General features: G+C 37.7%; 1 protein-coding gene and 1 long non-coding RNA gene across 3 annotated transcripts in view; both read left to right on the forward strand.

Annotated features, from left to right (window-relative positions):
- Positions 1–7,204, forward strand: part of LOC115229965 (arsenite methyltransferase) — a 33,455-nt gene extending 26,251 nt beyond the window's left edge. For both annotated transcript variants that reach the window (XM_036511754.1, XM_029800226.2), the window contains exons 8-11: positions 1,409–1,551; positions 2,703–2,792; positions 4,756–4,791; positions 6,768–7,204. In XM_036511754.1, the coding sequence (XP_036367647.1) occupies positions 1,409–1,551; positions 2,703–2,792; positions 4,756–4,791; positions 6,768–6,857 (359 nt within the window). In that variant the 3' untranslated portion in view covers positions 6,858–7,204. The remainder of the gene's footprint in view (positions 1–1,408; positions 1,552–2,702; positions 2,793–4,755; positions 4,792–6,767) is intronic.
- An 842-nt stretch (positions 7,205–8,046) lies between these two features.
- LOC118767360 lies at positions 8,047–8,429 on the forward strand. The gene is made up of 2 exons (XR_005003280.1): positions 8,047–8,167; positions 8,228–8,429. It is a non-coding gene; the product is annotated as an uncharacterized LOC118767360 (long non-coding RNA).
- The last annotated feature ends 2,092 nt before the right edge of the window (positions 8,430–10,521 follow it).

The following is a 10,521-nucleotide window of genomic DNA, read 5'->3' on the forward strand; positions in this document are numbered from 1 at the left end:
TCGTTTTAATGCATAGTGCGTTTGTTCCTTCTCAAGCCACGTCTGGCTCATTAGGGCCGGTTTCCTTGGTGTATAGGTTCCCCACCTGGACGGGACGCCCGTCCGTTGCAGGTGAGCTGCAAGATGCAGGAGGAAAGAGTGAGAGAAAGTTGTGGCAAAAGAGTCAGCAGAAGTTTGCCATTACCTTCTGCCGTAGCCTCATGGAGCTTCTGTGTTTCGCTCATAAACACACACATTGCCTGGTCTGAGATTCGAACCCGCGATCCCTCAACTGCGAGCCTGCTGCTCTAACCACTTGGCCATGTGTCTCCACTTAATACATAGTAAGTTGTTGGAATTATATAATTAAAATTATATTGGTTATAATTAACCCCTTCCCTGACGACTTTTTTTGGAGAAAACATTTCATTTTCTGACAAATTTTTTTTATCAGACGAGCTTGCATTCTCATCCGATGCATCCAAGCTTCTAATAGAAGGTTCATTCTCTTAGTCAACTTCTGAGCCTGATATCTGGGCATTATTTTGAAAAAAAATTAAATAAATAATGGTGAGAATCAACGTATAAACTCGTCTGTGGCTGTTTTTGAAATTACATGTTTGGACAAGTTTACTCATCGCACTCTGAAAAAAACCAAATCGGATGAAGACAAGTTAACTTGTCTTTGCCGAGTAAGGGGTTAAAATAATCTATCATTAGTGATTTCTTGTCATTAGACAAGTATTTTAAATTTATAGCTTATTCATCACCAACAAAGATGTATGTAATATGACAAGAAGACTCTTTCAAATAAAAACAAGGAAATGAATAAAGAATGACACATACACTTTATTGTAAGGTCTTGAAGAAGAAATGTGGGAAAAGCTAAACTAGAGGCACAGGTATGGCTGTGTGGTTAAGAAGCTCACTTTGAAACCATATGATTTCAGGTTCAATCCCACCGCGCAGCCCCTTGGGTAAGTGTCTGTTGCAATAGCCCTGAACTGACTAATGCCTTATGAGTTAATGTGATAGATGGAAACTGTATGGAAGCCTGTCATGTGTGTGTCTGTGTTTGTCCTCCCCACTGCTTGACGGTCATTGTTGACTTGTTTAACAATATAACATTTGCGGTTCAGCCAAAAGGAACACTAAAATAAGAACCCAGAACTTAATAGAAGCTAAGAACAGGGTTTCATTTTGTCTGTCCTTATGTTCTGAGTTCAAATTCCACTGAGGTCGACTTTACCTTTCATCTTTTTGGGGTCAATAAAAATAGTACCAGTTGAGCACCAGGGTCAATGTAATTGACTTACCCCTCCCTTGAAGTGCTGGTCTTGTGCCAAAATTTGAAACCAGTAATTATTATTATTTCTATAAATGAATACCTGTCTTAAAATTCTAAACTATATATTTCTTATATTTGTAGGTGATATACAATTTGTTTCTGTTACCTATCGCCTTTTTAAGTTGCCATCAGATTACCCAAAGACGGCAGGCCAAGCAATTTACAATGGTGAGATTACTGACCATGAAGATGAATTTAAGTTTGATCACCAGCTGAAATTCCTTGTAAGTAAGAAAGAATTGTCATTTTAGTCAGCATCAGTACCTGTCTCTTTACTCTGTTAGATTTAAAAATTTGAAACCATTTTTGTGAGATGCCTCTTGTAATGAAAGAAAGAACGATTAAAATAACTTGTATTTACTGATGAAGCTTTCACTCATAACCATCCACATGTGATATTTATTTCATTTCATCATCATCATCGTTTAACGTCTGCTTTCCATGCTAGCATGGGTTGGACAAATTGACTGAGGACTGGCGAACCAGATGGCTGCACCAGGCTTCAATCTTGATCTGGCAGTGTTTCTACTGCTGGATGCCCTTCCTAATGCCAACCACTCCGAGAGTGTAGTGGGTGCTTTTACGTGCCACTGGCATGAGGGCCAGTCAGGTGGTACTGGCAACAGTGACGCTCAAATGGTGTTTTTTATGTGCCACCTGCACAGGAGCCAGTCCAGCAGCAGTGGCAATGACCTCGCTTTAATGTCTTTTCACGTGCCACCGGCACAAGTGCTAGTGAGGCGATGCAGGTAACAATCATGCTTGAATGGTGTTTTTTATGTGCCACTGGCACGGAGGCCAGCTTCTTGCTTTGGCAATGATCATGCTTGTATGGTACTCTTAGCGCTCCACTAGCACAGATGCCAGTCATCGAATTTGATGTTGATTTCAGTCTTTACTCTATTAGATTTAAAAATTTGAAACCATTTTTTGTGAGAAGCCTCTTGTAATGAAAGGAAAGATCAGTTAAAATAACTTATATTTACTGATGAAGCTTTCACTCGTACCATCCACATGTGATATTTATTTCATTTATTTTTCAAATATTAATTAAAGATTCAATATGCATATTAAATAATTTAATAATAATAATAATAATGAAATTATTGTATACAGTGCTCAGGTGCACCACAACTTGTCAGAAAGTGCATATAAAGTACATGCAGTAATGTAGAAATGTCTGGAAAGTAAACATGCTTGTGTGTGTATGGAGGGGAGAAAATCAAGTGTAGTGTTGGCGAATCTCAGGAAGCATGGAAGTCTTGAAGGATGCAGTGCTCCGACAACTAACAACCGATGCCGGCAGTTTGTTCCACGCTTCAGCAACTCTCAGCGTGAAAAAATGTTTCCTGAAGTCATTTATTTCTACTTTCAGACAAACGAACCAGTTTGCATTGATTCTGAAACACATGCGATCCTGAAGTATTCTCGTTTCAAAGATGAATTTTTGATTCGCACTCAAAAGGTAAATTATTTAACTTGAAATATATATTAGACAGGGAGGGAAGGAGATAGATAGATAGATTGATCACAATCATACAGTTTAATTTTCTTTTTTATTCTTCTTCAACCGCATTTATTCTATTAAACTGTTATTTATTTATTTTATCAATAAGTGATAGAAAGAAGGGCTCCATATGTCTTCTTTATTATTTGTTTTTTGGTTGTTTGGTAAGTAGCTTGCTTACCAAGCATATAGTCCTGGGTTCGGTCCCACTGCGTGGCACCTTGGGCAAGTGTCTCCGACTATAGCCTCAAGCTGACCAAAGCCTTGTGAATGGATTTGGTAGATGGAAACTGAAAGAAGCCCGTCATTATATATGTGTGTGTGTGTGTTTGTCCCCCCCCCATCACTGCTTGACAACCAGTGTTGGTGTGTTTACATCCTCATAACTTAGCAGTTCGGCAAAAGAGACTGATAGATTAAAGGCTTTAAAAAACAAAAGCCCTGGGGTCAATTTGTTTTACTAAAACCATTTAAGGCAGTGCTCCATCATGGCCGCAGTCAAATGACTGAAACAAATAAAATAACAAAAATAAAGCTGGGTTTAGCAAAAGATATTGAACAAAGACATGAAATTGCCCTGTTATTTGAGTTTGTGGTCATCTGACTGACCAGACTATTGGGTGTTGTTATACACCACTGGTCACAATGCACTTTGCATCATTTTAGCTTTCAAATGATGCCACCCCACTGGTTAAGTGAGCAGAACAACATTCGCCCTGATTGGAAGGCTCATCTATCGCAGTGTTACCTATTTACAGCTGAATGGACTGGAGCAATGTGAGATGAAGTGTTTGCTCAAGAATACAACACACCAACCAGTCCAGAAATTGAACCCACAACCTAGTTTTTGTTAGTGCAACACTCTAACCACTAGTTATCACAATTACAAACATACAGGAGTGGCTGTGTGGCAAGTAGCTTGCTTACCAACCACATGGTTCCGGGTTCAGTCCCACTGCACGGCACCTTGGGCAAGTGTCTTCTACTATAGCTTTGGGCCGACCAAAGCCTTGTGAGTGGATTTGGTTGACGGAAACTGAAAGAAGCCTGTCGTATATATGTATATATATGTGTGTGTGTGCTTGTGTGTCTGTCCCTCCAACATCGCTTGACAACCAATGCTGGTGTGTTTATGTCCCCGTAACTTAGCAGTTTGGCAAGAGACCAATAGAATAAGTACTAGGCTTACAAAGAATAAGTCCTGGGGTTGATTTGCTCGACTAAAGGTGGTGCTCCAGCATGGCCACAGTCAAAATGACTGAAATAACAAAAGAGTATACCTTCATGTTTCAGACTGCTATCTTATTTAATTTGGTATAAAAAAAAAGATAAGTAATCTCAATATTTAGTTAGACTACAATAAAGTTTTTTGTATTCCTGTCATAAGATATTTCTAATTTCAATTATGTTAAGGCACATGGCTCAGTGGTTAGAGCACTGTGCTCACAATCGTGAGGTAGAGAGTTCAATTCCTGGTCTGGTCTGTGTATTGTGTTTTTGAGCAAGGTCTTCCATAAAATGACCTTACCCAGACTAGTACCTTGGAGGGGAACTTTATGGGTGCAACCCCATGGGTGCAATTCATGGCTGAAGGAGTCTTGACTCTTTATCCAATTATACAATAGGGACCGCCATGTTGAATCATTAGCTCCTGCACGCATTTTTTTTCTCTCCTTGTTTCTTTTCTGGGTATCTTTCTGTTGAAGAGCATAGGCTCGAAGCGTAAAAGACTTGTTTTATTTCTATTCCTGAGCGCCATACTAATACATTTGTTTGTTTGTACTCCACCTGCCTTTGTCTTTTGTTTATTTTCGTAAAGCTTCCCGTTATACAATAGTTAGTTTGTTATAGATGAATGGATCAAAGCTTTATTAAAACTTGTACTGGATTAAAATTTTCGATCTTTTATGTTCTATTTCAGTGTGGAACAACAGATGAAGGAGATAGTAGTCCTGCTGTAAGTATGCTCTAAATTCTTAAGTAACGTTTTAAATTTTGTTCTGTCACAGCAAAACAGTATTTTTACGTGGCACCAGCAACAGTGAGGTCACCAGGTAACTTGCAGGACCTTTCAGCTGAGGGGAATAGTATTGAGGAACAGAAAACATATCTTGTATTACAAGAGTAACATGGCTGCCTCAGATCAAGACAGAGAGAGAAGAGAGAAAAATGGTGAAGATGTGATGGGGAGGGAGCAGGGAGATGTATGCATGTGTGTATATATATATATATATATATATATATATATATATATATATATATATCATCATCATCATCGTTTAACGTCTTTTCCATGCTAGCATGGGTTGGACGGTTCGACTGGGGTCTGGGAAGCCAGGAGGCTGCACCAGGCTCCAGTCTGATCTGGCAGTGTTTCTACCGCTGGAGGCCCTTCCTAACACCAACCACTCTGTGAGTGTAGTGGGTGTTTTTTACGTGCCACTGGCACCAGGGGCCAGAGCAGGCTGGCAAACGGCCACAATCAATTGGTGCTTTTTACATGCCACCGGCCCGGAAGCCAGTCAAGGCAGCGCTGGCATCGGCCACGTACAGATGGTGCTTTTTATGTGCCAGGGGAGGCTGGCAATGGCCATGATCGGTTGGTGCTTTTTACGTGCCAGTATATATATATATATATATATATATATATTGAAGTGGACAGGGAATTGGAGAGGGTAAGTGAGTGGGTGAGTACACAAGATTGGGAAAGGAGAGTGGGGAGCTAGTGGCGGTGGTAAGGATGTAATGAGTGGGTACCAGTAGAAGGAGGGGTTTTTAGGATGTGTTGTTGGGGAGGGATTTACTGTGGATTTATTGCGTGCAGGTTGGTACTTGGAAGGGAGTAAAGTACAGCATTGGTGATCATGTGGGTGGGGATCCATGGACATGAATTTTACTCAGGTGGGCGTCTATTCAAGTGTCACAATTGCTAATTGTCTCGGTCCTTTGTCATTAGTGTACATTTAGTGTGAGAGAAACGGAGAGGGAATATAGATTGGTGTCACAAATTGATTTGATCTGATCTATATAAATAGTATTTAGTTCTTGTTCAAACATAAGAGAAAGCAAGTCATATATTGATTTTCCTTCATAACGCACAAAATCAATATATTTGCCAATTGGATCAGATGGTGCTTGTTTTATTGATCCTAGAAAAAAAAATAAATAAAAGTGAAAATCGATTACAATGGGATTTGAAGAAAGATCAACAAGGATCATGAAGAAAAGGAGATGTCTACGTACAGAACTGAAACCCCGACTGCTGGCACCATCCTCTGCCTGTCGTTTTTATTCCTTCTTCATCACTGCGGGGCATTTCTTCTTGTCCGCACTCAGCACTTTTAAAGTGAGTCAGTATGTCCCATTTGATCCTACTCTTCAGCCTTGGCAACCTGCCTATAGTAGTTCAGTTGGCTAAAACAGCTGCTGTGACCAGCAAGCTGTAGGTTTTACACTGGAGTGGCCTTTTCCTAGGTGAATTGCTTTACAGGGTTGGAGAGCACTAACACCCTGGGTTTACATTCTGTTAGATGTATATTGGGTCTGTTTGATCACGGCACAATTTTTGTGCCATAATTGTATCCTCTTCATTACATGTACAAGGTGGGGCTGAAAATTTCCTGGCCTTGGGTAAAAGCAAATACAAGAGAATCAGCTAATTATGATTTTATTCAGTATATTCCCCTCTCAAATTCACACACACTTATTGCAGCGGTCCTTCAGTTTTCCTAAACCCTGTAAAAGAACTCAGAAGGCTGGACTCCCAACTGGACCTTTCATAATACTTTTAAAGCCAGGAACTTTTCAGACCCTCACCTATATTGAAATATATTCTTTGAATAATTTAGATAAGTAAAATAAATTAAGAGAAAACTTTACCTTTTTTTTAAATTTCAATTTTAATAAAAATTATTTTATTTTGTTCTTTTTAAGGTGATTAATCCATTTGAGTTATTGAAGACCCTTCAGTCATCTGGGAAAACCGTTGCTAATGCCTGCTGTGGTGGAAAAAAATGCTGCTGATTTTTATTTTATGACAGAAGTGTCTACATCAGTAAATGGCTAAATTTATTTGATGTGCATCTTAATTATTAATATCTGCCACTCATTCCTGCTGTTGCTTCTTGTTGTGAGGCAAAATTTCTCTCATGGAAAATGAACAAACTTTACTTTGGTGAAGGGTATTATATGAAATAATTTTCTGTATTTTTGTGAACTTTTCCTTCAGATTCTTTATTGGTAATTCTTCCACGATGTAAATAAGCTGTGAAGATATATTTCTTAAATGAATTTAAGAAATCATGTTGTAATATACACATCATTTATATCATTTATATATGATTGGATAAAGTATTGAGCTAAAACCCCAAGGTTTTCAAACTGATATTTGTTTTGTGACTATGGATGTAACACTTAATTCTATATGCCTCAGTTTTATTTTGCTATGGAGGAGCACATATTTACAATCAAATGCCATTCTATCCAGGGATAGATTCATCTGGCATATGTCTATCTCTTTCAATATCAACTTTCATGACACTGCTTCTGGTTCTGGTACATAGTGTTTTAAAGCATTCACACTTAAATTTAAACCTTCCATCATGTTATTATTTAACCTTTCGTTACCAACCCAGCTGAAACCGCCTCTGGCTCTGTAGTACAAATGTTTTATTTTCATAAAGTTTGAATTAAAAATCTTCCACCAAACTTTAGTCACAATTAATGTTCCTAACACTAGCTTAATTATAACTAAGTTATTTTACTAAATTCTTTGTTGCATTTCAAATTAAATGAGAGAAAAACAAAGCATCTCAAAATAAATACAGTAACGAAATGGTTAAAAACATTTTGTTATGTTTCAAATACTGCTTAATAATGACAGGTATTTTATTAACCCTTTAGCATTTAAACCGGCCATATCCGGCCAAAAGTATTCTGCCTGTTTTATGTTCAAACTGGCCAGATCTGGTCTCTCACACCAACCCTACAATATCATTTTAAAAATTAACAACTACCTCATCAAAATCTCATAGCTACAAGATAAATCATGATTAGTTCAAAGCAATGTGGATATAAAAGGATTAACTTTGAAAGAATAATGCGAATACTAAAGGGTTAAACCTCTCCAGATTCTTGATCTTAAAAATTGGTTGATAGACTTTAGCACTGTCTTTCGTTAGAACTGTGGCTATGGAAGGATTAACATAACATCCAAAGCAGAGATTTCAATATGTCCAACTTGATGGTACATAAATAAAAAGGAAATCACTGATGCATGAAAAGTTAAACAGAAATGTTTTAGAGTTAAAAGTTAGACAAAAAATACATATATAGTTTCTGAGTGTGTATTCCAAGAGACTGGAAAAGACCACTTGGAAGGCCTCTATGATGAGGGGTAGATGATCTAGTTAAGCAATTTTGGTCAAGATGGAAAAGAACGGTACAATCAAGAGAGAAATGGAAGTGCATTGTGACCAGTGGTGTAGAACAGCATCTGATGGTGATAGTTGTGGATGACAAAATTATAAATAATGCAATTTTGCAAGAGAATTAGATTTTTAGTAATGATTTTCTAAAGCCTTAATTACAGTTAAGGAAAATCTATGCTGTCCCTAGATACCCCTTCTGCTGGGCATCTTTTGAGAACCACTAATGTAGAATCTTTTCTTTACATCTTTTTTCCATAATAACACATGGAATAGATTTGATTTAAACAATTCCTTTTACAACTAGATACCCTTTCAACCACTAACAGGGGAGCTTTATGAACCTTTGTCTTGATCTAGGAGTTGTCTATGTGGTCATTCTGCCTGCTAGAAATGGTAGCCAAAGTTCCTTTGAGTTTTAGTTATATAAACTGATTGGATGGTTACAACTAGAACATTATCAACCTAATATTTTCAAGTATTATGGCGACGAGCTGGCAGAATCATTAGCATGCTGACCGAGCAAAATGCTTAGTGGTTTTTCGTCTGCCACTTCGTTCTGAGTTCAAATTCCGCCAAAGTCAATTTTGGCTTTCATCCTTTCGGGGTCGATTAAATAAGTACCAGTTATGTACTGGGGTCGATATAATTGACTTAATCCATTTGTCTGTCCTTGTTTGTCCCCTCTGTGTTTAGCCCCTTGTGGGTAGTAAAGAAATAGGTATTTCGACTGTCTTTACATTCTGAGTTCAAATTCCGCCAAGGTCGACTTTACCTTTCATCCTTTTGGGGTCGATTAAATAAGTACCAGTTATGCACTGGGGGTCGATATAATTGACTTAGTTCGTCTGTCTGTCCTTGTTTGTCCCCTCTGTGTTTAGCCCCTTGAGGGTAATAAAGAAACAGGTATTTCGTCTGCCATTATGTTCTGAGTTCAAATTCCACCAGGGTCGATTAAAGAAGTACCAGTTATGCATTGGAGTCAGTGTAATCGATTTAATCCCTTTGTCCTTGTTTGTCCCCTCTATGTTTAGCTCCCACTTGTGGGCAATAAAGAAATAAATATTTTCAAGTATCAAGCCGGCAAACTGGTGTCCGGCCTATTTGTCAGTCAGGCAGAGTTATGAGCATTGTCCATTGTTATAGAAAAGATTATTTCTATGGCTACATAATTGTTGTTTCAGCACCTAAAAAGAACTCATTGAATTATGCTGATAACACAATGATCATCATAGAAATACAATAACAACACAGCAAAGCTTAACAATGATACATACTTCTCACTTAGATAATATAATGCAGCCATAGATATGCCCCACATAATATTAACATAGTATTAGACTCGCATTTCTCTTGAGCAATGATGTAAAACAAGTGTATCAAATTACAAAGACTGGAATCCTGAACTTAATACTTAACAGTGCAAAACGACATATTATGGATGGGTTACAGTGTTAAACAGAATGGACGATGAATTTAGTTTACTGTCCATTATTGTAGATATCAGACATACAAATATACTTATAATCAATACAATACAATACAAAAAAGTGCTCTGTGCTTTCAAGTAATGCAATCAATATAGATCAATATAAAGAAATATATATATGTGTATATACACGCATATATGCATACATACTGTCAATGCAGGTTGGCACTTGAGGTGATGAGCATATATGAAAAATAAACAATAACTCTCATTATGTGAATGGAAAACAAAGGGGCTGTCTGACTCTACTATACACGTGAAGAAAAAAATGGTTGAATGGTTTCACATGTGAGGGAGCCTCTAAGTGACTGCCCATCTGCTAGAAATAGCAACCAAATCTCTCTTAAATGAAACCCTGCTGTCTTAATAAATGGTATACTGGATATCATCCTGGATTCCCTTCTCATTGAACATGATGATTATGGTTGGGGTGCCTTTTATCCTCAGCCTATCAATCAAAGCTGATTTGGTGTTAAACAACAACAGTTGAAGTTACTTGACCTACTAAAAATAGCAACTAAATCTCCTTTAAATCACAACATACCATCTTAAAAAAAGGAAGGGCATATAGGATGCTGTAGTTCTTGATATGTAAAAATATAGGATGGACATAGCTGGAATGCCTTAGCTCAATGTCTGCTGAATCAAGGTTGGCTTGCTATTGGTTATAGGGGTTGTCATGGGTGGACTCATTTGGGAATAAACAACAATTAGTCACTTAATCTCTTAAAAATAGTAAAGTCTCCCAAAATCACAACGTAGCATTTTAAAA

Source organism: Octopus sinensis, linkage group LG2 (assembly GCF_006345805.1).
Source record: "Octopus sinensis linkage group LG2, ASM634580v1, whole genome shotgun sequence".
Classification (NCBI taxonomy): Eukaryota; Metazoa; Mollusca; class Cephalopoda; order Octopoda; family Octopodidae; genus Octopus; species Octopus sinensis.